General features: G+C 38.4%; 1 protein-coding gene across 1 annotated transcript in view; it reads left to right on the top strand.

Moving 5' to 3' along the window:
• Positions 1-6,406: 6,406 nt before the first annotated feature.
• LOC111344457 (fibroblast growth factor receptor-like) overlaps positions 6,407-27,346 on the top strand; it is a 36,219-nt gene continuing 15,279 nt past the window's right edge. The window contains exons 1-9 of the mRNA XM_088761085.1: positions 6,407-6,530; positions 10,731-10,937; positions 11,426-11,581; positions 12,809-13,120; positions 23,140-23,319; positions 24,264-24,539; positions 25,426-25,749; positions 26,371-26,631; positions 26,772-27,053. Coding sequence (XP_088617211.1) covers positions 6,467-6,530; positions 10,731-10,937; positions 11,426-11,581; positions 12,809-13,120; positions 23,140-23,319; positions 24,264-24,539; positions 25,426-25,749; positions 26,371-26,631; positions 26,772-27,053 — 2,062 coding nt within the window. The 5' untranslated portion in view covers positions 6,407-6,466. The remainder of the gene's footprint in view (positions 6,531-10,730; positions 10,938-11,425; positions 11,582-12,808; positions 13,121-23,139; positions 23,320-24,263; positions 24,540-25,425; positions 25,750-26,370; positions 26,632-26,771; positions 27,054-27,346) is intronic.

Raw genomic sequence — 27,346 nt, 5'->3', positions numbered from 1 at the left:
TAATAAGATAACATGATATTAAAAGAAAAAAAAAAACAAAAAAAAATTAGCTTATATTTCAATACTAAAGTCACATGTTACGAATTAAGAATATTCTTAAAAATTTTCTTTTTAAAACCACTTAGGCTATCTGTGTCTCTGATAAATTTGGGTAAAAAATTATAACTTTTAGCCCCACGGAAGGCAAAAGCCCTTTGCCCAGCCGCGATCCTGCACTTGGGCAACGTAAGCTCGCTCTTCTGTCTGGTATCTCTTTGGTGAATTTCGGAACGTTGTTTAAATCGTTCACAGAGATAGTTAGGAGTCAAGTTGTTGATGCATTTATAAACCATGACTAAGTCATTAAAAAGTAGTTTTTTCTTTACGTTAAGCCATTTAAGGGACTTCAGTGCCTCTGTGATGTGATCGTACTTTTTCAAGCCAGTCACGATCCTGCAAGCGTAGTTCTGGACTAACTGAAGTTTTTTGATATTCTTATTACTTGTGTTGCTCCAGACTGTCGAACAATAAAAAAGTTTGCAAAAGACGAAAGCATTTATGAGGTATATTAGAGTGCTTCGATCCAGTAAATGTTTTATCCTATTGACTCTCGTTAATTTAAACATACAGTCCTGTTGATGCTTCTTTCTTAAGGAATTAATTGTGATTGATTCAACTGCCTTGGCTGAGCTCAGTCCACCATTCTTGAACCTTTAAAACAAAGTGCAAAATATAGGGATCTAAGCGACGCATGCGCACCGAAATTTTACTGAACACCAGCAGGTTTACAAATCCGCAAGCCGTGTTGTTTGAGGAAGGGCTGGGCTTTACTATTCTGACACCAAATTCAACTGACGAATAAAAGTGTTACATTCCGCAACTTACACGTAAAGTTTGGTTTACTCTGCTGCTTTCTTTCTGTACAACTTTAAACATCGTACTCATCGCAAGCAGATTCTCTCGGTCTTTCTTAAACACAGATTATTAAACTGCTTACAGTACAGATTATTAAACTGAAAATGGAGTGTTAATTTAATTTACTCCATTTTCACTGCATTAGTTTGCAGCGGGGAGGGGCTAGAAATGAAGATACAAGCTGTACGTGCTAGTCCACCCTCCCACCCATCCCACCCTAGGGGAGGACATCCATCACACAGTAATCTCGTGTGTGGGAAATTAACGTCTCCTACCCCAACCCTGCAGGAGACGGGACCTCCATTTATTCGTCCCTATCCGAGAAAACTAGAATATCTGACCATTTCTTGATGTTATAGAAAGGTAGCAAATTCTTCTCAATTATTTTCAGACCCTGAGTGTCGGTCTGGCAGGGGCTCGAACCCTCGACCTCCCGCACAACAGTCCAGCGGTCTATCCATTGAGCTAACCGGGAGGCGGTGTAAGGAGAATGTAAGGCGGTGTAAGTCGAGTGTTCGACAGACAATTTCGAGATAATTCTTGCGAACAAGGATTTTGACTGAAAATTTCTGTAGCCTGACAACATTACCATTGCCGACTGAAAATAAACGACAAAAACTTCACGCAACTGAAGTCATGAAGGTCATCTGTAGAATTTTTTGTTTCTTTTTTCACCTGGAAAATCCTCAAGTAAAATATCTAGAAAACAAATGAAGAAAGATCTGGGCCCTGTTGTTCAAAGGGTAGTTAACGTATACCCACAGATGCAAGCCGTAACAAAATTATCCAGTAGATCACCTTATCCAAACTTCGAGCTGCGACATGAAGGTAACACAGAACGCAGATAACTACGAATTGTTAAAACCTTTCTCACTTCTTATTCATCCATTCTTCTGATTCCCTCGTTTCTTTCAACTGGGAAAGAGGAAAATAAGTCTCAGTAAATTCAGAGAACGAGGAAGGAATACTATTGTAGTAGCGAAGTTCATACCTCTCGGTTTAAGTGCTTGGCCAAAATCTCGCCATCTCTTACTTTTCAAGACAGCAGAAGAAAACATATCGGTGCACTATAGCCCAACCTTAGCAAAAGTACTATAAAATGTTTTTTTTTTTTTAACGAATGTTCGCAGTATCTCAAACCTTTAAGCCACGTGAGTCTTACAGCCAATAACATCACGGAAAAACTGAGCGACATTTTACATAAACTGGACTAACAACATTCTACTGACAACAACTATTCACTTGAATCTGATGATCACTTCCGCACAGGTTGTCGAAACGTCAGTCTCCACCACCGACAAACAGTCCTTCTCATGACTACACTCTCCCGGATGATCGCACTACACTTTCACAATCCTCTAAATATAGTTTAACCCGCTCGCTCGTGTGATTGATCAGACTGTTTTGTTGTCCTTTTTTTTTTTGAAGTATTTTTTTTCTACTCGATGATACTGAATATTGGTGATAAAGCTTTTGTTCTTGAGCCTAAATTTGAAATGACTCTGAGTTGGGCCTAAAATATAGGTATGCCCACGAACATAAACTATATTGTTTTATTAAACTTGACACTCACAGAGCTAGCCGAATAACTTTCTTATCAAGTTCAAAAGTGGTGAGTTCTTGTTCTGCCAAAGCTACTTTTGAAGCCCTGCAGTGGAAAGAAGAAATGTTTAGATACCACGTCTTGCATCAAAGGAGACGAAAAGCCTTAAACACTGAACTAATATCAAAACAAGCATGCATTTAAGTCTCTTCTGAAAGCTAAATTGTAGTTTATAAGAGTTATCATTGTCTAATGTTTAAGGCAAATTAAAAAATTAGGAGAAACCGCAGAATAAAATCTACTGTCTATTCAAACTGGCCGCAAAAGCGTGGGATTTATCTTAAGGGACCTAACCATATCCAAAGATACCCAAGGACTTCCGAGGATGTTCCAAAAACTTCTGATATCCCGAGAAGTTCTGATACAACCCTATCTCTTACGCTCTCCGCTACAATAAACTTGAGGCCCGATTGTACCCGAAGACACCCATAGGTTTCCGTGGACGTTTTAAAAATTCCAAAGACTTATGAGTTTTTTTAAGTAACTCGATCATATCCGAGGACACCCGAACACTTCCAAAGATGTTTCCAAAATTTTTGATGACATCTCCAAGAGTTCGGATGCAACAATAACCATTGCGCTATATGCTATGATTTAGCCTGAGACCCTATCATATTTAGAGACACCCGAAGACTTGCGAAGATGTTCCGAAAACTCCGAATGATATCCCGAGGAGTTCTGACGCAACCCTATCTCTTGTGCTATGTAATGCACCTTTGTCAAAGACCATATTATATCGGGAGACACCCGAACACTTCCGAGGACGTCTCAGAATTTTAATTTTTTGCAAAAACTGATCTCCAGTACTATTTCGTACATTACTTTAGCTTAGGTTAAGCCTATACACACGCAATTTGCTGTTGAAGATTTTCGATTTCCTTCTTCTGGTCTTCAGCAGTTTTTGTTAGATCCTTGTATTAAAAAAAATTTAGTATAATCTCAGAGCTGAGCAAAGAGTTTCCAGCAATCTGATTGGTCGAGCGGTTCCTTATATGACGCTATATAAACCGCTCCACGCGGCTTATATAAAAAGTTAAAATAAAATGTTAATAAATGTTACTAAAATGCTATGATTTTAGAAATTTCTCTGTTGGTGAGTTCTGAAATTATACTAAAACAATTATTCGCCTGAGGTTCAGTGAATATTGTCGATTAATCCCCTCGACTTTCTCTCGGGGATTATTCGACGATATTCACCTCGCCTACGGTGAATAATTGTGAAATATTAGAGCATGCTGTAATTTGTTTGTTTTCTTGTTTATTATTTTATTATTAGTTTATAGAACATAAAAGCAAATTTACACAACCCGCATATAGCATTAGCTAGTCTTGGCGGGTATTAGTAATAAATAAGTAAATACTACACATTGCAAGCTAAAAAAGTTTCATTACCACAACAAACTAAAGAGATTTTACAATAAACTAAAGAGATTTCATTACTACAAACCTATTGGGGTTATAAGCCATGCATTAGTTTACTACATTATAAGCTAAAAGATACGTACAGTTGTCATACAAATTAAATGCAATAAAATTACTAGTGAGTTAGAACAAGACATAATAATCAAATACAGTTGGGGAAATATTCGCAATGCTCTAACGCTAAGCGGCCGGACTGCCTTTAACACTTATTGAAGGTTTCATCCTTTTAAAAGATACCGTAGAAATTGGAAACAATTATATAAAGAATTATTTATGAGGAGAAAATTCATGCGAGATAAATGCAATAGAAACTACATTCAGGTACATGAAATATCTCTTTCTGAAACAGGGTTGAACCGGAAATTCTTTAATATCCATATAAGCACCCACCAAGTGTCCCTATTCCTTAGCCATACAGCGTCAATAACCTTAATCTTTAGATTGTCTTTCCAGGATGGCTGACTAGAAGATTTTGAAAAATGTGAAAAAAAGAAAATCAAACACCGGCTTTAGTATTGAAAAAGAAAACCCCGAGGATTTTGCATGAAAGGGAAAGAGTTTGTGAATTGCAAAGAAGAGAATTTGGTAAAGGGGAAAGTAGTTACTCAGAATTTTCCTTTAATGTATTTAGAAGACTTAACAGAGACATAATCTTGGTCCAACGACTGCTGACCTGAAGTTTACGCCCATTACCGGAAGTGATTTTGTGTTACAGTATTATCCGCTGCATGATCTGTTTCTTTTACCTTTTCTCTTCGCTTTTTCCGCAGCGCTCTGCTAAGGGGCAGTCACCTCGCATTCTGTGGACTGAAAATGCCACAAAAAAATTAATTTCCACCGTACTTTTTACAACCTGCCGCATATCGCTGACTCATTAGCGAACTTTTACATTCATAGAAAGTTTAAGAAACAAACTATCTTACAGACCTCGTTCTCGGCTAAGTCTTCCGAAAAATTTTTTTTTTTTTTTTTAATAATAGCTCTGTTTGAAAACCAGTTACAAACTGTTTTGAGGAATTTTCCACTGCGTTAGGAATATGTCCGCGCTCGCTGGTTCAACAAACACCTAGGACTGTGTCTGTCGTTTTCTTCACTTTATTACAGTCATACTTTCGCTCATCACAACCGTTGTAATCAGTCTTTCTCAATGTTACAAAATTACCTAGTTTTATTGCTATCACAAGTAAACGCCCTAGATACGTACATCCGACCACAAACCTAAACTGTCAAACATTCATCATTGTTTCTTAATTCGTGATCTAAGACTTGTGCACGACACTTATTTCCTTGGCGTTGACTGCTTTACCTTGTTCGACACGAAAATGACCGAATATAATCCGATTACAATCTTTGGTTCTGTCCTCGTGTACCGGTTCACGAGAGCCGATACAAAAGACCGAACAATACACAACAGCTAATTAATGACTCCTAAACAAAGAAAGAACAATGGTAATTCCCTTGTGAACCGGTACACCAGGACAGAACCCAATCTTTAACCACCACTAGCGATTCGTGACAGGAAACAAAAGACCACAGCTGCTATTCGATACGGATGTGCTTGGAACACGCAATACACATTTCTGCATGCAAGCGCACTAGAATTACAAGAAACTGACGTGCTTGAGCCTTAACTAAAAGAAAAGCTGTAGGAAATGATACTTCAGCTTGTCACGACAAACTGCACAAATGTTGAATTTACCTGTTCTTTAGTAGCCTGGATCTCTCCTGAGAAAAAAAAAAGAAAAAACAAACGTGCAATTAATGAGGAGAAAAAACGTTTTCTTTCGGCAAAAAAAATTAACTTAAAAAAAAATCGCAATAACAGTACAAAATTCCACTAACCTTCTTGAATTGCGGCCATTTTCGGTCAAAACTCTTTGTTACTCTCCTTGATTTCAAATAAATTCGCACAAATCAGAGAGGAAAATCTCCCAGCCCGGTTCGCTCAAAATGCAATCGGATTCTGAAAAAAAAAAAATACGTAGTCATGACGACCTGGCGTTGCAATGGACTTCATATGCCATATTAGGAAAACGCAAGGCTTGCACGAGCTTGTTGTCACGTCATCTTGATAAATTGCTGGTAACGAAAGGTCTCAAATATTACGATTTGTAAATTAAAGACATTTTATGATCATTACCCCAAGCTCGAGGGTAGTTTCCGTAGGGTACGTTCAACATGGATATCCAGACTCTATTTCGCTTTATGCATGTCAGTTAAATTTCGACGCTTCTGTTAACATTTCCTTTACTTTGAATCAAAAGTTTGTGAGTTTTCTTGGGCGAGATCTTTTCCTCCTTACAAAAGAAAAGACTTATCTCCATGGATTTTATCGCGACTACATCAGTGCAATTTAAAGATTCTCGTTTCTAGAATAAAGTATACGTATTTCCAACGAGCGCATATACATATTTATTACTCAGACGACAACACACTCCCGCACAGTCCTGTTGCGTCAAACAGCCTCAATTTCAAGTCTGCCGGGAGTCTCACCTGGTGCCGAGGTTAATGAAAAGCTGAAAGATAGATTTAGGTGCGGCGAACATCATGGCCGTATTAGAAAAGATTATTCCTCTGTTTCTCACTATTTTTGCAACAGTGAAGGCTCAAGGTAAGGGTAATGTGTATTAAGAACCCTATAATAATATAGTGGTAGCTACGAAGAAACTTTACTTGTCATGCGAGAGCTTCCGAAACAATTCTCATTGTGCCAATGAAACTTGGGAGGAAAGCGACAAAAACATGCCGGTTTACTGAATGCAGAGCTGGAAATAACAGTCGGTCATCGGACATTGTCCTACAAAATTTTGAATATGTCCGGCCAATTTCACATTATGATCGGACATGATGTCCGAACATTTCAGTTTTTGCATGTTTGGTCGACTCTGAAAACGTTTGATGTAAAACCAGGTGTGCGCGAATGACATATGAAAAGGAGATAATAATCTGCACGTGAAGTAGAACTAGCGATGAATAAATTATAGTCTGCGGTAGCAACTCGTAAAAGTATTTTAATAAAGGATAAACTTAGACTGGACAAAATATTTTCGGGGAAAGGATTTTTTTTCAAACTGTTTGCGAAATTAAAAGCTGAATTTCAGGTCGCCAACACCTGTAATGAATATTTCCTGAGGAAATGAAGTCTTGACCAGCCAGAAAGCGCGTCGCCAAGTGTTTATTCATTAACATTTAAATTGCTCGAGTTTACGTCTTGTTTTCACAAGTGAAAAAGGTTAAAATAGTAATGAATAAACCATTCGGACCGGTTTATTCATAACCAAATAAGGAAACACGTAACGTGCCAAGTGACGTAGGACAACTTATCGTAACATCTCCCTTCTTTTGGGGCAAGCTAACTTCCACAAGTAAACGTATGAACGTAAATGAAATGTGTTCAAATTGAAAAGGAGATGACTAAAATAAAATTTAAAAAAAGGACAAAACAAAACAAATGGAACTTCATACAGGACTGAAAGTCGAAAGTTCTTATTAAAGTTACTGTTCAATAGTCAGTTTTTCTAACTGATGAAGACTTCGAGTTCGCTTGAGCTGAAGTCAATTTTCATACGATAAACTACTCAACAACGTCACTGAACTTCGAGGGTGGCTTTACAACTCTGGTGCGAGTTTTCTTCAATGGAACAGTCTGTGGTGTCAATATTGGCTTCGGTTCATGATTAGCTGAATTGACATCTCGCTTTGAAGGCTGGTTTACACTCTTTGAAAGCTGGCTATCACTGCTTTCAACTAGTTTGTGCTGTTCTGCTAATGGTTGTGCAGCTGGCTTGAGAAATTCCCGATTTCGACGTAATATTTGATTGTCTGAGCTAGTTTTTACTACATAGGACCTGTCTGAAACTTCTCAATACAGGCGCCGGTTTTCCACCTTTGATTCCACTGAAGAGATGCCACTCTTATGTCTTGCCCAACTTGTAATTCTGGTAGGGTGCGCGACGTGCGGTCATGGTACCACGTAGCCTTTTGCCTTTTCAAATTAAGCTCTGCATTAACATTTTCTGGAATCTTGGGGTGCAGTAGGTTAGAAGTTAAGGGTAGTAAGGTTATGGTGCGTCTAGACATCAATGTCTGTGCAGGGCTACTTTCGAGGGACTCTGTTGGTGTGTTGCGTTGGTTCGATAGGGCTAACTACGGGTCTTTGTTGTCGTTGAGAGGTTTTCTGAACAAAGACTTGAAAATTTTCACAGCAGACTCTGCCTTTCCGTTGGATCTGCGATGATGCGGGGAAGACGATACGTGAGTGAACTCCTAATCGACTGAAAACTGATGGAACTCATGGCTTGTAAACTGAGGAGCGTTGTCAGTAGTTAGTGTGTCTGGAATGCTGTGTCGGCTGAACTGTTCCTTAGAATAATTCAATCACGGAACTGGAAGTGTTTTCCTTCAATCTTGGCACTTCCTTGAAATCTGAGTGGTAGTCAACAAGCACGATGTATTCTTTGTCATGAAATCTGAACTGGTCAGTAGCTACTCAACTCCACGGGCGGTTAGGAAGTTCATGGCTTTGCATTAAAAGCTTCTGATTTTTAGCTTGAAATTCGTTGCAAATTGAACATTGTTTGAATTGGTTACTCCCTTCTGCATTCATACCAGGCTAGAGTACAGTGTCTCTAGCTTTACGCAGGCAAGCTTCTACTCCTAAATGCCTGGAATGACTTCTGGATTTGACTTCAGGTCTCAGTAACTTAGCCGGGGATGACTACTCTCGAGCCTTTGAAAAGAACACCATTGTGTACTGATAGTTCGTCGCGGTAAGACTATTACTCCCGGATCTTGATTGGTACTTGATCTTTCTGCATTGGCCATCCGGTCAGAATTGTGGTTCTTAGTGTCCCCAGAGTGTCGTCGTGACTTGTGCTACGCTGCAATTAATCCAGTCTTTCTGGCGTGACCTTCAGGGCTTGCATAGGTTTATTTATAACCAAATAAGGAAACAGGACTTAAGACATTGCTTTTATTTTTTCCCAGCATATCAGTTTACTATAAAGTACTGATATCGAACGAAAAAAATACTTCAGTGGAGAGTTTCCGTGCAGTATCATGAAGAAAAACTGCATAATGAAGTGTTCATGCTCAAGACTGATAATGAAATAAAAAAATTAATTGCAGTTCTTGAAAATCATTATTCTAGTGAATTTTATCATGCTAAATAATTTTAATGAAGTTTTTGTTATATCCGGAATAATCAAGGTCGAGGTAAGTGTTATCAGATGAGGCCGAAGGCTGAGGCTGATAACACTAACCGAGACCTTGATTATTCCGGGTATCACAAAAACCGAATCCAATAATTGATTCATCATACATTCTTTTAGTATTTTCCGAATCTTTATCTTCAAGTAATTTCTGAATTTCTCCCTGGGTCGATGAAGCGAATGGAGAAGCCATTCTTACCTCGGTGTCCGTGAACTTGACATTGCTCCACCGGAAATCACGTATTGCGCGCGCAACTTACAGATTATTCACTAATCTGTAGGTACAGATTAGTGAATGATCTGTAGGTTGCGCTGTTTCCCAGAATTAACTGTAGCCGTTTAGCCAATGAGAAGATAGATGGTGACTACAATGTATAATAATGCTAATTAATGTCCGGTCAAATCTACAAGATGTCCGATCAAAATAAAGATTTGAAAGGAAGTATGTTCTGTTAATAGAGAAAAATTACTTTCAGCACAGTGGATGTGTTGGTGAAGTTAAATCAGTGCATTCACCTCACCTGAGGTGAATGCACTGATTTAACGCGACGAACTATCAGTACACAATGGTGTTCTTTTCAAAGGCTCGAGAGTAGTCATCCCCGGCTAAGTTACTTACCTCACACTTTTTCAATTTCTTTGAAGCTTTGTGAGCGTATAACTGTCGCAATGTACGAATAAATTTCGATCTCTCGATGCATTTTACGAGCTTTCTCTAGCGAAAACCTCGCAGTCTTTTTTTCTTTTTTTGTGGTTACAAATGGCAGGTGGTGTCTTGAATCTTATATGTTGATTTTGAAGTTTTAAAAGTTTAGGATGAACTGATCGAAAAAATCTAAAAGCGTGACTGAGTACTATCACCACATACGTAATTGTGTTGTTTGTTCTACGAAATTTCAGTAGCTCGTTGGCCTTAAGATCGTATACGTGAATTTGGAAGTGAAAGATGTTTGAGGTCGTATTTGTGAAATTTAAGACTGTTTTCATGCGCTAAGAATTTTTACGCCATTACATAGACTTTAAGATATACTAATTTGAAAATCACATTTTTTTGCTGTGCTGGAATTCTGAGATCGCAATATTTTTTTGTCAAAGCGTTGCTATAGTCTTGCTCAAACTTTTCATGTCATGATGGATTAAAATACATGGTTTCAGTGTGGCAGGGACGATTTTTAAAAAAATTGTCATTGAAAATGACACAACTTACGATGTTACTGTTTTTGGATCTGTGTTTGGGCAGTTACTAAATAACAATACCTGATAACGGAATGATCTAGAAATTTTTATGCGCGTTATTGGAACTTCAACAAAAAGCAGTGTGAACTATTTAGAGTGATCTACTTGTGCACTTTGGCTTACAATTTTTTAAATATCAATTAGAGATAGCTTAGGTATGGTTACATTGTGCGTTACAGCTTCGTAAGGTACAATATGGGCAAAAATCTATTACAGCTTCAAATTAACATCCGTCCGGCCCCATGCAGAAAAGCACCCCAGTTTCTCATTTCTAGATACAAATATACATGTATATGCAGTTCCTGCAGTTTAATAGATGTAAGTGTACATTTTTTCTTTTTCTTTTTTTTTTCTTTGTTTTCCAGGGGAACCACCATTTGCAATTATAGAACCTTTCCCAGAGAACATCTACCCACTAGAGTACACCTCAGCAGGCGTTACTTGCATTGCATTTGATGCATCTGGTAAACTTCAACCAGATAGAATAGAGTTTTATAGGAGAGATGATCTTAACCGATACAGAAAGTTAGAGGGGGATAGATTTTTGTTTACTCGAGCAACAGAGGATATATGTGAGTATATCTTTGTATTACAGATGATGTATCTGGCCCTAGAAAACAAAACAAAACAAAACAAAACAACCTCTGGATCTCAGACTTTACTCCCAAAGCAGGATTCTTATAATCGTCATAAATAGTGTGAACGAGGCTGAGTCATGATTTCCCTCCTGAATCATATGTGACCCATGAATTTTATTTCCTTAAGTTTGTCAGAACATCAAGATTTTCCTGAAACCTCGCACATATAACAAGAGAGATTTGAACTTTTCCTTTCTTGGATACTTGATGCCATGATAATTTTTTATCAATTTGTGCCTGGAATGGGATCAGGACCCCCTCCCCTCCCCTCCCCTTCCCTCCACCTTCCCTCCCCTCCCCCCCCTCCCCTTCCCTCCCTCTCCCCTCCCCCTCCCCTCCCCCTCCCCTCCCCCTCTATAATCTGTACAGTACAAAGCCATATTCTTCTCCTCCGGCAAAAAAGTTAATTGCTTTCGTTGTAGGTGGATACATTAAATTGTACACTACCATGACTTTGATAAATGTAACAATTCAGGATGACAGTCAGTACCGTGATCTTGGAAGCTATGAGTGCCATGCTTTTGCGAAAAATGTAAGCGTACCAAAGAGGCATGGCTTTAGTGTTAGCGTTATTACAGGTAAGTCTATGCATTTCAGATGAAATTTCACTAATTTGTACTCTCACAGCATAAATAAGTCTATTATGTATGTCGTGTCTATCCACATAGTATAGAATTGAGTAAAAATAAACTGTCAGAAAACTGGAGGAAATGCCAAGGGATGGGGGTAACTTTTCTGAAGACTGGCATCTTATTGAGGGGAAAGACACTACTGCTATCTCCTTTAAACCACTGAGAATAGGATGAGCTGTTAAGTTGTAGTGTGGTTACTTGCCATTGTTCAGAGTCAAAGTTCCTGTTATTTTTCACTTTGAATGTGCAATTTACATGTAGGGTGAGTGATCATCAAAAAGTTATGCCCTCATCTTAAGTGGTAAAGTACCTTTTTATAGAAATCCTTTTGCAGCAAAATATTTCTATAAACCATCTCCATTCCAACTAGGAAAGAAATTGTATTTGTTAACAGAAAAATCTATCCACCTGATGCTTGAGCTTTTGGCCAATAATCTTCATCTTTGTAATGGCTGGCACGCCTTTTGCCTACTGTTAAGAAGACGTTAACAAACTTGTGCGCATGCGACTCGCGTGCGCGTGCTTTGAGATAATACGAAGTAATATCGTAAGCAAATCACACGGACCCATTTTTTAACGTTGACGTGTGTGATTTTTAGAGGAGAGTAGTTGAAGTTTTTAGTTTATCGTTTGGCGGTTTGTTTAATGGTTGTTGTCATATTTACCGTAAGACTACAGTTTTCTGTGTTAGAGTAAAAGTGTCTGTCTGGATCTCCCGTTTCTCTTCCGAATACCTACCTTATATTGAAGTTTGTTTTTGTTCAATTCTTACAAGTGGGACTGTTATGTAAGTGCTAATGTTCCCTTCCTTGAGCTTATATATAGTTCGTTTGTGAGTTTGTTTGAGGTTTTAGCTAGCTTTGCATCTTGCTTCTATATATATTGAGGTTTTAGCTAGCTTTGCATCTTGCCTTTATATTGGAATGTTTGGAATGTTGGTTTGTCTATTCGCATGTAGCTTAGCTTCTTCCTTATAAATTCCTATTGTAGTTTATGATAAGTACTTGGATACCACGACTACGTTAAATAAAACGATTCAAGGCTTGTCCGTAAAATATATCCCCGCTTCATAGTGTGTCTTCATTTGCGAAACTCATAGTTGTCGAAATTTTGCTTCGCTTGTGTCGGCCACTACAATCTTCATGTAATGGTTTACACATTCTTGCATTTCAGGAAATGAAATTCCAACAGTGAAAGTCTCAGTTTCCAGTGTTTTTAATCCAGATGACGGCATTATAATATTCTGCAACCTAACTAGAAGAGGAAATGAAAACAGCACCCCAATGAAGAGGATTTCCTGGTTTAAAGATGGGAAGTTGTTGGAGAGTGTGCGGAATCCAGATCCAGATGTGCAACAGGGCTTTTTAGCCCCACTAAAGCTTACAAAGGTTGATGTCCAACAAGGGGGAAAGTACACCTGCCTTTTGGAAGTAAAGCTGAGGCATATTAAGGAGTACAAAGTTACAGATTACACAGTTATTAAGAGTAAGTACAATGAACTATTGCAGCAAGACCTCATAACTAATTCTTGTTACTGTCTGCCTTTCAATTCTTCTGCTAGCTGTTACTTCGGCGAATTTAGTATTGGATCAACTAATAATCCCCTTATTGATATTTTTCTTTCTTCTCATGACTTGTCAGTGTGATTTTGTATTCATTTGATACTGTGAAGAGGAAGTTCTGTCTTAATCACTCACGGGAGTTTAAAGGGGTAAAAGAGCTGCATTGTACATTTTGTATGGCCACTAAGAATCTGCTTGGGCTAATAAGCATTCAATCAATTCTGTAATACCCTGCTTGTTAAAAGCCATACCATTATTAAACAAAAATTAAAGTACCCTGACTGCCAACAGCCATACCATTATTAAATAGAAAGTAAAGTACCCATGATGAAAACACAGTTTTATAATTTATTTCTAGAAATACCTGTATCAGCATCTGATTATCTGATTAGAAATGTAAATCTCTCATCATAGCTAGTTTAGAAAATTTGTTAATTACATCTTAGCTAACGCCTTTAAACTGATAAATTGCTTTGTATGAACCTAGTGATCCCAGGATATTTGTTGTTTAACTCTTGTCATGAGAAGGAAAAAAATATCTTGCTTCAGTTGTTGGCTGAATAGATTGAGTTTTAAATTTGTATGGAGAGGTTACATTGCAGTCACTTCTGGGAGTTGAAGGGAAAGCATTTGGTCGAGTGAGACATTTTCCTTGGCACAGCATACCTGGGAAGGTTCATTCAGCTTTAGAGATCACAGAAATTTAAGGCTACCCGGCGCAGGGTCCTGGTGAAATTTCAATAGTTTTTACATTACATGTACTGTACATAGATGGCATGTCGATCTCTATCTACCATTTTTTCCTTGTAAACCAGGGTTAATGCCTAACCGCCTTCTCAGGTTAGCTAAATTGGTTTGAGCGCTAGACTGTTGTGCGGGAGGTCAAGCGGGTAACGGTTACAAAAAGCATTGCACAACGAAATCATTTGAAGTGTGGATAACTGGTATGGAGCCCTATCATTCCTGTATATAACTGCAATCATAATACGTTTCTTAAAGCGACAGTGGGTGTCGTGCACTGGGTTTTGCGGCAGCGGAAAATTAATATTTTTAAGTTGCTTAGTGCTTAAACACGAAACTCTAAATAATACTTGAATATTATTTTCTTTTACCGCTATTATCCTATTCCCACTAGAGATATTTATTCCATAATAATTTTTCCCTTTTGACACTACGGTAAGATTAAAAGAAGTTCCACAGCACCAAAGTGTAGATATAGGGAAAAATGTAACTTTCAACTGCACCGTAGAAGGTAGTCCTCTTTAACCAACCATCTTGTGGTTCAAAAGCCGCGACTTGATCTCTATACAATCCAGTTCAAGTTTAGAGGTCATTGAAAAATCGCTGGACGGAAACAGCATGCAAAGTCAGCTCTTAATTACGGGAGTGAATAACGAAATTTTTGGCCAATATGGCTGTGTGGCAGAAGACAGCAATGGCGATTATAAAGCTCTATCTTCGTGGGCGTGGGCTCTTTTAACCAAGAGGGATTCAGGTGAGTTTTGCATATGCCCAAGGATTTATTTCCCACATCATGTTCAAGTTGAAAACAGATGAAGTCTTTCACTTGACTGCCAAAGCATTCCCTTTGAAACGATCGAAAGAGATGTACAAATAATGATCGAAGCGGGTCAAAATGTAATCAAAGTCGGCGCGTCCAAAAGTCACGGTAGCCACGAAGACCGAAACCGATATTTTAAGCCGTTAACAGTTCCGACGTTAAGTGGTGACAAGAGAAAGTTTGAAGATTTTTGGGCCCTTTTACAAGTCTTGTAGGCGAGTCAATGGAGCCAGTACATTTGAAAATGGCAAGGGTACGACAATGACTTACAGGGAACGCTTTGAAATGCATCTGTGGTCTTGGATTCGACGCCTCCGAATACAAGGAGGTAAATTAAATATTAATTAAAGACGAAGTATGGAGGTACGCGCCGGCTTTTGCGAGCCTACTTGGATCAACTAGAACAGGCACCGTTAATAAGAAGCAACGATATCCACGCACTGCAGAAGTTTGCTGACCTTGTTAGAGTTACAGTGGTAAAGTTACAGGTCAAAGGAAGAGATGGGGAGTTGCGAGGTAGAACTCTTCACAGCCTGCTGGTAAAGAGTTGTCTGAACGTTAGCTAGAGAATTACAGTCGCTGGTTAAACGAACACGCCAGACAAGGATCAGTCATAGCTTTCAGAGACTGGTTGAAAGACGAAGTTAGATTCCAAATAGTATCAGTGGAAATGGTGAACGGGATTGAGTCGAAACCTGTCGAGTACGTCAGACTACCGAGAGTACCGAGATTTCAGGATCAGAACAGGATGCAAAGTTTACATGCTGTTGCAAGGGAGAAAGAGAGCGGAGCGCGTAGTGTAAAGCCTTCGTGTTCTCTCTGTCACAGTTTCCATCACGGGGTGTGGTATTGCAAGGAGTATTACGGCACAGGAGCGGATGACCGCTGGAAGATCGCGAAAGAAAGAAAGCCGTGTTTCCGTTGCATAGCCTCTGGTCATAGGGGGAAAGATTGCCTAAAGGCCCGCAAGGGTGGAATAGATCGTTGCTCTCGAAATCACCACCGTCTTCTTTATGGAGGTGAAATTTTATTAGAAACTGGACCGACGACAACGTTGCCTTATATGTTGACGATGAGAGACGGCCAGATGTTCCATGGGAGGGGACACCCACTGTGACCCTGACCAGCTGTAAGGAAGGAACGCCAACTGAATTTTATTCGTTGCGAACTGTCCCTGTGTGGATGAAGGCCAATGGTAAAGTAAAAATAAACGCCATCCTAAGGGAGGCATCGAACGAAACTTTCCTAAATGAAGAGGTTGCTGGGGTACTAGGACTGCAAGAGCCTTTCTAAAAATTAAAGTTCATGTTCTCAACGACACCGTTGAAACATTTCAGTCCATGCCATTAAAAATTGAAATAGAAAGTGTAGATGTCAAAGGAATTAGGGTAGGAACATGTCCTCAGAAATTACAGTCGCTGGCAGTTACAGAGCTGTGAACTGGAACAAACATCAGGGTAAATGCCCTCAACCGCCTCCTGGTTAGCTCAATTGGCTAGAGCGCCGGATTGTGTTGTGCGGGAGGTCGAAATATCCACGTGATTATGCCCGTGATCGGAAACAAAGAAAATTCCATTTCGCGCTCAGCTTTGAAAGGTACTCTTCATAGGTTGATGGCTCGTGCGTTAAGCTATTTCTTTTCTCGACTGTTTTACTTAATGTAACATCTCTAAAGATGGGTTTTACTGTTGTTCAATGGGAAAACGAAAACAGCGTGAGTGGTACAAATGGAGAGCAAGTCGTTGGCGCCGTAGAATTAAAAGAAGGGTCAACAGTTCACATATCGACTGGCCGGTACAAGGGTCATGCAAACGGCCATTTATAAAGCTACGACTTTGAAAGTTTGTGGTGAGTATAAATTATGATATTGGGTACGTGATCAAAACTGAGAATCGAATCGATCACTTGCATGCCACAATTTCTTAAGCTTACGCTTTACGATGAAATAAATCTATCAATAAGCTGAAGGTTTCAGGATTATTTTAGTCGCGCTTGACAACCTTCGAGCCCAGCAAAAAAAGGCAAACAGCTATTTAGTCTGCAGTTAAGGATAACTTCATTACAATTTATTGAAACAGTTACAACAAGATTGTAATTCAAAGATCAATTATTCAGCTGTAATTAAGCCCTTCACTCCCAAGAGTGTTGAGTCAAATTAAAACTGAGTAGAAATCTTTGAATCTCAACTTACAGAATCAACAAAAAAAAAATCGTATAACATGAGAATTAAATGCTGCTTGACAGCTTACATTTGAATTTTAGCACACAAGAGTTTTATTGTATTGCAAGCATACGGCTAGTCTTGGGCACAAGTAAAGAGGAGACCTTTTCATTCCAAATTCATGGGATTTTCTAGGAATTTTCATGGTGTTTGCATATTCCCAAAAACCCCATGACAACTAACTGGCAATTAACTTTCATGTGCCATGAAGATGCCATGGAGGGGCCATGAAAAATCATGGAAATTTTTCACGCTCAATGAATTTTTTACATTTTCACAGGATATTCCTGGGTCATGATTTCCTACAACCATTAGAACCTAGTGAATTGTTTTTGACATGAAATTCATGGGTTTTTCAGTACCTTTGAAAAGGCCATGAAAGGCCATTTTCATGGGTATTTCATGGCTTCTACCTCACTTTACACAATGTCTCATGAGTCGTGAATATGACAAATTCTCACAGGTTTCTCATGGGATTTTTCATGTCTATCTCATGGCACCGAGACCATGAAAAAAGCACTGATTTAACCATGAAAATCCTGTGAAAAATCTGTGAATTTGCCATGAATAAATTCACAAGATTGTCATGGGTTTTGATTTCATAGTGATATAGCTTGAATTTGGGGAACTCACTGGTATGTAATGACAATAATAAGAAAACTTGAAAGATTCTGGTACTTGAAATCATATGATTACATCATGTGCTTGCCTTTACATTGACCTCCGTTGTGTTTAAGTGATATCTCTGATTATTGTTCCTGAAATCTATTATGGTGACACTCTATCTCAATTGAACTTTCTGTTAAATAAAACCTCCAGGTCAATTGTAAATCTTGGTGGGTTAAAAATTATTGGTAATGTTAAAGTAATGTTACTACAGAGAACTACTCAGACAACATATGATTCATTAAAATATTGCTTGTGTTCTGATCTTGTTAGGCACCTATATTTTTCCCTAAATTCTTCCATTTAGAACCCCATATCCACCTGCCTCAACTAGATTCTTCTGTGTTCTTTATTGAAAATACAGTCCCACAAAACCCAAATACAATAATTGTAGTAAATGGTTTGCTCTCGACCAACTGAGAATAGAACTTTGTGCTAAAACGGACAATAGAAACCTACCCTTAGCATTGTGTTACTTTACAAGTATGTTTTGTCCAAAATTAGTCATAAATTCAAACTAAATCAAGCTCCCAATAGTTTCTAATATAGATTACATCATTTCCCAACGGTGCATCCTTTGGGTGTTTATTGTCAAAATGAGACCTCAGTTACAAAGTTTGGCCTTTAACCCTCATCTTAAAAATGAACATTCTATCCATGAACAGGAACAATATTAAAAACTATCTAACTTCAATCAGATATTAGCTCTTCTAATAGAAACTTAATAAAACACCAGACACGACAAACCAGCTCAACTTCGTAAGCCACACACGTACGCGTTGCGGGCCTATTCTTTCTCTCGCTGCGGCGAAATGATCGGTAGCCGGTGAAGGTTTTCAAATCACTAAATGACGGGCAGTCTGATGTTTCGCTCAGAGTTAAAGAATCGAAGAAACCCATCCAGTTGAAACGATCACATGTCGCTTTGGAACTGCTTGTAGACTATTTGTAGAGTATTACTAGTTTTTAAGAGGAAATGGACAATAATATCGATCAAATCTCGGCCACGGTCAAAAATTAAATCTACCTCCATTTTCAACTTTTAGGTAACTATTAACAAGTTTTCAATGGTTTCGAGTCTTATTTCTCAAAGTACCTTGGAATTTCGGAAATATTTGAGAAAATCAATTTCACGCTCTACATGGCCAGAAATAGCTGTATAAATTAGCCAAAATAAGCATTCGCAAGAAGATACTTGCGTCTTTTGTGGAATACATAGCATGGAAAATGAATAATCCATGTCAAAAGTAGAAGTATTAAGCACTTTATCGATGCCTGTTTTTTGGTTGTAGGTTATACTGTACTTCTCCCGACGAAAAGCATAATCGTTAGTGGCGATTTTACAATAGCCTGAGTAAACACAGATTTACCGTCTACAGTCGAACCTCGATTATCCGGACCTCAATTATCCGGACCTAGATTATCCGGACTATTCGATTATCCGGACTTTTATCTCTGGTCCCAATTTTCTCATGAATAGTAATTAGTTGTGATCTTAAAAACTCAAAGTCGCAAAAAGCCCGATAATCCTTTCAAAAGACTCTTGAAACAGCGTATTATCCTGTGCGCTTTTCAAAATTCGGACAAAATCGAGTCAAATTCACAGCCCGAATTCAGAGAGGATAATATTGCTGAGTCCATGGTCTAAATGTTGGAACATGTATAACAACTTGACAATGAGGAAATGCCTAATGCTCGCGATGGGAAAGACTAGCTTAATCAACTGGAAAACGAGCTCCCGAATTCACCGCAAATATCTGATGAAGAGATTTTAGCCACCGTTGTCGGAGATTTGACGGAAAGCGAAAGTGTATGCAGCGATGAGGAATATGAGAGCAATGACGAGAAACTAGTATCGACTAAAGAGGCAGAGCAATGTTTCGAAAAGTACTCGACGTGGAACAATATTCCAGTGTTAGGCAGTCAGAGTCCCTTAGCTCTTTTAAGCGCAAGCTTAAGGAGTTTTACTTTAACAGACTCTTAAATGTCTTTGATGGCGAAAATTTTCGCACTTTAACTAGAAAGTGACAGCTACAAACCGAGTGGGCATTTATCCGACGACATTTAGGACACATTATTTTAAGTGTCTTCTTTTTGTGTAAGTGTATTAGATTTAGGGGATAGAGGGGATAGGACGCTTAGTTTAAGGGGGTTGGGTTGGTATTTAAACCTAGTAGGGGACTCATGTCCCATTGTTTTTATACTAGTACTTTGTACAAATCCTTAAATAAATAAATAAAACGATATTGATCCTGTGCAGTTAATGCGACCAAGCTACAAGTCTTTGAAGCAAACAAACGTGGTTGAACATTTTAGACCTTTGTAAATAACTGAACTGAAAGTTTTTATTCAGTGTAAATACATACAGACTGTGTATATTTCACAATTAAAATGATGTTTTCTTTGCTGTATACTTTTGTTTACATTTCTATCTCATGAATATTCATATTTTCGATTATCCGGACTCTCAATTATCCGGATTATTTACCGAGGTCCCGACGAGTCCGGATAATCGAAGTTCGACTGTAGTTACATTCCGAAATTTTCATATGTGGCCATTCCCCAATCGGGTTCATCTTACGGTTGAGTACCCAAGTGCTCTTCTTCCAAGAAATGTAATGATTGGTTCGGCTTTTTTCGAGAGCGCTTTATAAAACGCCATCAAAATCTAAATATTTTCGTGAGAGTTTATACTAATTAGCATATTGCCGTGTGTTGATAGACTAAGCGTATTTACGGAAAAGCCGAAAACTCTGCTTTTGATTAAAAATTATTTCGCTCAACTCTGCTTTACACCCGTAACGGATAACTTACCTGATAAAAATATAGCCCAGTTACTGTCCAACTAATGATTTCATTTTCAGAGATTAACGCAAAAGCTCAGTTTCAAAAATAAATACGTGACGGCGTGACGCTTCTTAAAGTAGATCAAGGTTTGAACACGTAACTTTGGAAAAACTGTGAAACGAAGTCTTTTTAAATCACAAAATACTGCGACTTATTATATGTGTCGTCATTACAACTTCTACCAGGCAGCTGTTAGACGAAGTAGGTAAAAACTAAGGAGCTTTTACTTTGATTGGGAAGGGGAGACGGAAGTGGGCTTAGCGATCTGACATTTTGGAAGCAAGTTTAATAGCAAAAAACGCCTTTAGCACCCTAATTAGCACGCGAGTTGCATTTAGTCAACAATGAAAACTGAACTGGAGGGATGAAAGATGTGACTGGAACATAATTTTCTTTAAATGACAGATACGTCTGTGGTGTGATGAGGAGGGGTTTATGACCACACTCCATGAAAAGAATTGAAAATATTCCCCACGTGTTTCGTTCTTAACGCTGGGATTGAAGTCCTATTTTTAGGCGATTGCTCACCGCTTACTCTCAGTATCATCCGTATATTATTAGTCTTTAGGAGACAGACTCAGCTGTGGCACTGTAATATAAACTCCAAAAATGCTTTCTTCACTACCAAAAGAAAGAAGTATCTTAAGGGGCGTAGAAAGACCAAGACCAGAGCAGAGTTGAAGAAATGCAGCTGTTAATATCACTGGTGGGTACTTTAAAGATTTAGAATGATGACACCCACACTTCTTCAAAAACTCCTCAATTCGGCTCGGGTATGGGGCTTTTTGAAGTCCCTTAATATTACTGGTGGGGATTTCAAAGTTGAGGCAAATTCTGTCAAGCATTGGAAGTAAAGGCAGATGTGCTGTCGTTTTGTTTCCAGTGTGCTAGCGTTGTAGCTTTGGTTCACTTTCAAACTGCTCCTCCAGTCTAACGGCGTAACCATGTACAGCTTTCTCCAACGAATGGGATGGGCACTAAAGGCAAGCAAATCGTCAAGAGCGTGATTCAAAGAGAAGCAGGAGAATTATCTACTGAGTAAGTCCCTGATCAGTGAGTTAAGATGGTAAAAAGTCAACACCACCTCAGTTGCTCGCTCAATGTTAATCGTGAGGGACACAAATGGTTACCGGTTGCTTAATAGCTCTGGATTCTTGACCACTCGGCAGATCAACGGCTACTTTTCCCGCTCGGCGTCCAAGCGTTCAGGCTCCACCGCCTCCACCCCATCCAAAACGAGTCCGATTACAAGGAAAGTGCAGAGGCCGGAATGCATTTCAGCGGCCTTAGAGGAGAAGTTCCTGATAACATCCAACTTGCCCATCCCATTAGCTTCCACAACTACAACTTATGTGAGATAATGGAACGAGTCAAGTTGCCGACATTTGCCAAGTCAAGGCAGAATTTGCCTCAACTTTGACATCCCCACCAGCAAGTGATATTAAGGGACGTAAAAAACCCCCATACCTAAGCCGAATTGAAGAGTTTTTGAAGAAATGCAGGTGCCATGTCTTAATCTCTGAAGTACCAACCAGTGATATTAGTTGATACATTTCTTAAAAGAACTCTTCTACTCTGCTCTGTTATTAGTCTTTTTACGTCCCTTAAGATACTTCTTTCTTTTGGTAGTGAACGTAGGACAAAGCATTTTTGGAGTTTATATTACAATGCCACAGCTGACTCTGTCTCCTAGAGACTAATAGTATATGGATGATACAGAGAGTATGTGATAAGCAATCGGGTGAAAGTGGGACACTAACCCCAGCGTTCAGAGCTAAACATTTGAGAAATGCGGCTTTTATGGACTGTGGTCATAAACCCCTCCTCAACACACCACACACGTATCTGTCATTTAAAGAAAAACGTATCCTGTTCAACATTTTTGAGCCCTCCAGTTCAGTATTCCATGTTGGCTAAATGCAACTCGCATGCTGTTTAAGGTGTTAACGGCATTTCGTCTTATTAAACTCGCTTCCAAATGTCGGATAGCCAAACCCACTCTCCCCTTCCCAATCAAAATAAAAATTCCTTAGTTTTTACCTACTTCTTCTAACAGCTGCTTGGTAGAAGCTGTAATAACGACACATAATTAGTCGTAATATTTTGCAATTTGCAAAAATTTCATTTCACAGTGTTTCTATAGTTCCGTATTGGAATTTTGATCTTCTTTAAGAAGCGTCACGCCGTCACGCATTACAGTTACAAGTCTTCACCTTCCACCAAATATTTTTTAAACTGAGCTTTTGCGTTATCTCCGCAAACGAAATCAGTAGTTGGACAGTAACTGGACTACATTTCTATCCGGTAAGTTATCCGTTACGGGTGTAAAGCAGAGTTTAGCGAAGTAATTAAATCAAAAGCAGAGTTTTCGGCTTTTCCGTAAATATGCTTATGCTAAATTACTGAGGTTTTTCAAACTCAGTATACTTCAATGAATTATATGCAAACTCTGCAGCATCGTTACTTGCCAAATTAATGAGACTACTGCAGCCAAAGGTTAGCTTGATCATTCGAAGTAATGATAGTGAAATGTCGAAATATAGACTGTGCCCCTGTCGTACATACCGCATTTTGTTGAATGATCTCAATATATCGTCTATGGTTGTTTCTCATTTGCGGTTATTTTCAACATCTACTTGTTTTTTAGTCGATGGTGGCTGGAACGAGTGGAACTCATGGAGTATCTGTACCAAGCCAGTTGGCGGTATACAAACAAGGGAAAGAGAATGTACTAATCCAGAACCATTATACATGTATGGTGGGAAACACTGCGATGGGACCAGAGCACTGCTGAGAGGATGTACCAACACGTCCAGTTGCCATGAAGGTAACATACAAGATTCTGCGATGTGATTTCGGTGGAAGGAGAGTCTTTTACAAAAACAAAATGAATAAATACACTAATAGAAATTAAAATAATAATGAATTCGGGGAAAACTCTGGCTTTGAACCTAAATCACACTCGTGCACCATAATTTAGGCAAGTATATAAAAAGGACAAATCATTAAAAGTAAGGATTTAACTTCATTATAAGTCACACATCCTTCATGATTTAACTGTACATGTGCAAAACTCACCATATACTTTACGAGAGAAAAGAAAAAATTTCCATGTACATAAAGTGTCAAGTTACAATTTATTGAAAGCGATAGAGTTTGCTCGTTCTAAAATCTCTTCTCCTCTTCTATTCAGTATAGTAATTATTACAACGAAGCTTATGAGGCTCCTATTTTTGTTACAAAACTTTTTCATGCCCGTTTAATTCAACCTCGATGGCGTCATCATTTCTGATCACTGAGAAAGGAGTTTTTCCCAAATTTTAAATACTTAGATGCTTCCTATGGCATACGAGGGAGAAGTCTAAGAACATGAATTCATAATTTGCTGGATAATTTTAATCGGTAAACATCATTATGTTTGTAAATAGAATAAGAAAAATTGTAAACTTTGAGCTCTGCATAGAAATGGAGAGAGTTGTTTTTCGTCTCGTCACGAGAGTGGGACAAAGAAAAATTTTGAGCCCCCATGTGGATTGAAATCTGAGACCTTCGGAGTCCGCGCTCCGATGCTCTATTACTAGCCACAGGTGAGCAAGGCCCAATGTGAAGTCTATGTATAACACGCGTCCTGCAGGCTGCTCGGGCGTTTGTTATTATTTTGATTTTTGCGGTCAATATTATCGATGTTATTTCATTATCATAAGACAATTAGTGCTGCAAAACCAAAAGAAACTAAATAACTAAATCTATTGTTTATTTAATTTTTTGAAGCATTTCCGCTACGTTTCAAAACAGAGAAAAACCCGTCTGTCGGTAGAATGGAAATCTACACGAACAGCAGCTGGCAAAAGCTTTGTACCAGTCAATGGGATGAAGCTGAAATAGATTTAACCTGCATGGCCATGGGCTACTATAACAACGGTGTTTATGCCAATGACACATGGTATGTAGAAAGAGGCAACGCCTCGAAGAAATCCATCTACCACAACTGCACCACTCCAACTACATGTCAAAAAAACCTGGCAAAGAAACACCAATTTTGCAAAGGTAAGAATGAATTGTACACATGTACGATGCGGACTCCCTCGACTGCGCCTCTTGAGTCCTCAAACCACTGTCAATTAGTTAAATATAACTGTTTTCTACAGTTCTAGTAAATTTCTTAAAGAATAAGTATTGAGTAACTGCTGAAACAAGAACTTGCGCCATCATCCATTTAGGGCTCATAAACGTTACAGTTCTCAAAGAAAGAGTCAGATTGATCCTTTCAAACCCTTCATTTCAGTTCCCCCAAAAATTTGGTTTCCCTTTCCTTTCCTATTCTTCTCTTTCGTGTGCGATAAAATATTTCAAAATTTCTGGACTCCACTTTTCCTATCAAAACGTCACGTCCTTGACAATAGAAGACTAATGCTTAAGAGGTTATAGTTTATCATTATGAATTTCCCTACTGCACTCTCAAGTTTTAGCGTTTTTACGAAACTTACGAAAGCATGCTTTTGAAAGTTTTAAAATACTGCAAAAATGAATTAGAACTGGTTTGCTTTCAAGTTAGTGCGCTGATGAACCTTACAAGGGGAACCTTACAAAGGGAAACACACACTAGTGCTTTGCAAAAGGGCATCGTTGACTATATACATCGCTTCAAGGAGACTAACAATATCCAATGTAAACGCCTTGATCCACACTGGTAAACAAATGAAAATTGCAACGTTGTAACTATTATTTTCCGAACCAATGAAACTTGTAGCCTGACGGAAATTACAAATTAAAACATTGAGAATTATAAAAAACACGATCACAAGATTAGCATTAACTACTAATTCGCTTCGTGATTTATGGCTATTCGTAATGTTGCAGGAATTTCTCATTCCCATAATTAGTGAGTTCCATCCTAATTTGTAAATTTTTTTTTTTTTTTGAATTTTCTTAGTTCCTGTTCGCTTAAATGGTGCAAATATGGAGTATGGAGGAAGAGTGGAAGTATTTTACAAAGGTAAATGGGCAAAGATCTGCAGGAATGGATGGGATTTTGAGGATGTCAAAGTTATTTGTCGTCAACTTGGCTTTGAGGGGGCTTTGGCGGAATTCATTAGTTCAGACGTTAAGGATGACGGAATTCCTTTTGCAATGTCAGATGTCTCTTGCAATGGAAATGAGCCAGAACTTGCATCTTGTGCTCGTATTGATGGCAAAGTTAAGATCTCACCTCAATGTTTATCAGATGGCAAGGGTTCTCAGGCGTTGTGTCAACCAAGTAAGTAGTTCATTCTAAAGCTCTAATCGTGATTCTGTTCTCCTGTGTTGTCTCTCTTCCACCCTTAAAAATTTTAGAATAATGGAAAATCAGATAAAAATTCGGATCTATAGATGACCTCTTTTCTAAAGAGCGCCTGCTGAAGTACGGTTTGCGAAAAGGCATAAGTTTTTTATCGCAGATTTTATAGTTAAGATAAAGATATGACTCGAACAAGTGATGACATGACATGGTTTGGGGTGACATGACTATGCTTAGTGGTGATTTTACTTGGTCCAAGGTAAAATGACTCAGATGACTTAAGCTAGGGCTCAAATGATTTTTACGGGGGTATCAATGGCTGTTTATTGAATTTCATGACTTGGTGAGGGGCTACCTTGGTCTTAAAGAGGCTTCACGACTTTTAAAATTTGGATGTAACAGAATTTGACAACGATTGACATGACTTTGTGTGGAGTAATGTAACTTGGTCTAATATAATGTACGGAAAATCTACAAATCTGTCAGTTTAAGCATTGGTATTGGTAAATATATTCATCTTTTCTTTCTCTACCTGTAATGTTATTCAAGATGAGATTATTTTTTTTCTATAACACCCTCTAACTGAACTATTTCTTGCAGAGAACAAAAAAGTGTTGGACACAAAAGAACTCTATTTTGATATTGACAGTAATGAAAAGCTTCAATGCTCAGTAAATAATGAAACCAGTTATACAGGATGGTTCATTAATGGTGTAAGGCAAATCCCAAACTCTACGTCTCAAAGAATCAGGATTGAAAAAAGTGGTGAACTGTTCATTGATAAAGTGCAGTTGTCTGATGCAGGACTATACGAATGCTCCAGATTGGAATATGTTGAATATTACATTGTCTACGTTAATGGTAAGAAAACATCTTTTCAGCTTACAGAGATACAGGTACAGGCTAAAAATGCTGGATGATGAGGGGTAAGATCATTCATCATACTGATCTTTTAATAGTACTTCTATGATATTGATGATTCTTATCACTTATTTTGACAGCAAAATTTACTGAGGACACGCGAAACCAACAAACTATGACTGCGGGAAAAAAAGGTACTATAAGGTGCAGTGCCGAGGGAAAGCCAAGGCCACAGATATCTTGGAGGAAGAAAGATGGAAAGCCCTTAAGCAAAGGACGATTCACTCCAGTATCCAATGGCAATCTACATATTAGCCGTGTAAAGCCTGAAGATGATGGGACATTCATTTGTAGAATGAAACAAACTAAGGGACCAAAGAGGGTCACAAGCCGTGATAAAAACATAAAAGTGACAGTTATAGGTGAGTAACCAAGAGGGGCAATGTAAAGAACGTCAGGCAGTTATATCAGTTCCTAAAAATGATTGTTACCTAACCAATTCAAGTTTACAGTATTTTTGCTGTTCATATCTGCAGCCATGTGAGGCGAAACCTTATTATAATTATATTGTTGATTTTAATTGTTTAATAAATATATCGAGTTAAAAAATTTACAGTTGTTAACTCCGTAGGTTGACCGTCATAATGCAAAGCAGTGCCTTTCGATGAGATTAATAGTTTCTTTATAAGCTGATCATGTGCTAAAAACAGCTTTG

Source organism: Stylophora pistillata, chromosome 5 (genome assembly GCF_964205215.1).
Source record: "Stylophora pistillata chromosome 5, jaStyPist1.2, whole genome shotgun sequence".
Taxonomy (NCBI): Eukaryota; Metazoa; Cnidaria; class Anthozoa; order Scleractinia; family Pocilloporidae; genus Stylophora; species Stylophora pistillata.
The sequence above is the reverse complement of the archived record's forward strand: the minus strand, read 5'-3'. Positions and strand labels throughout refer to the sequence as shown.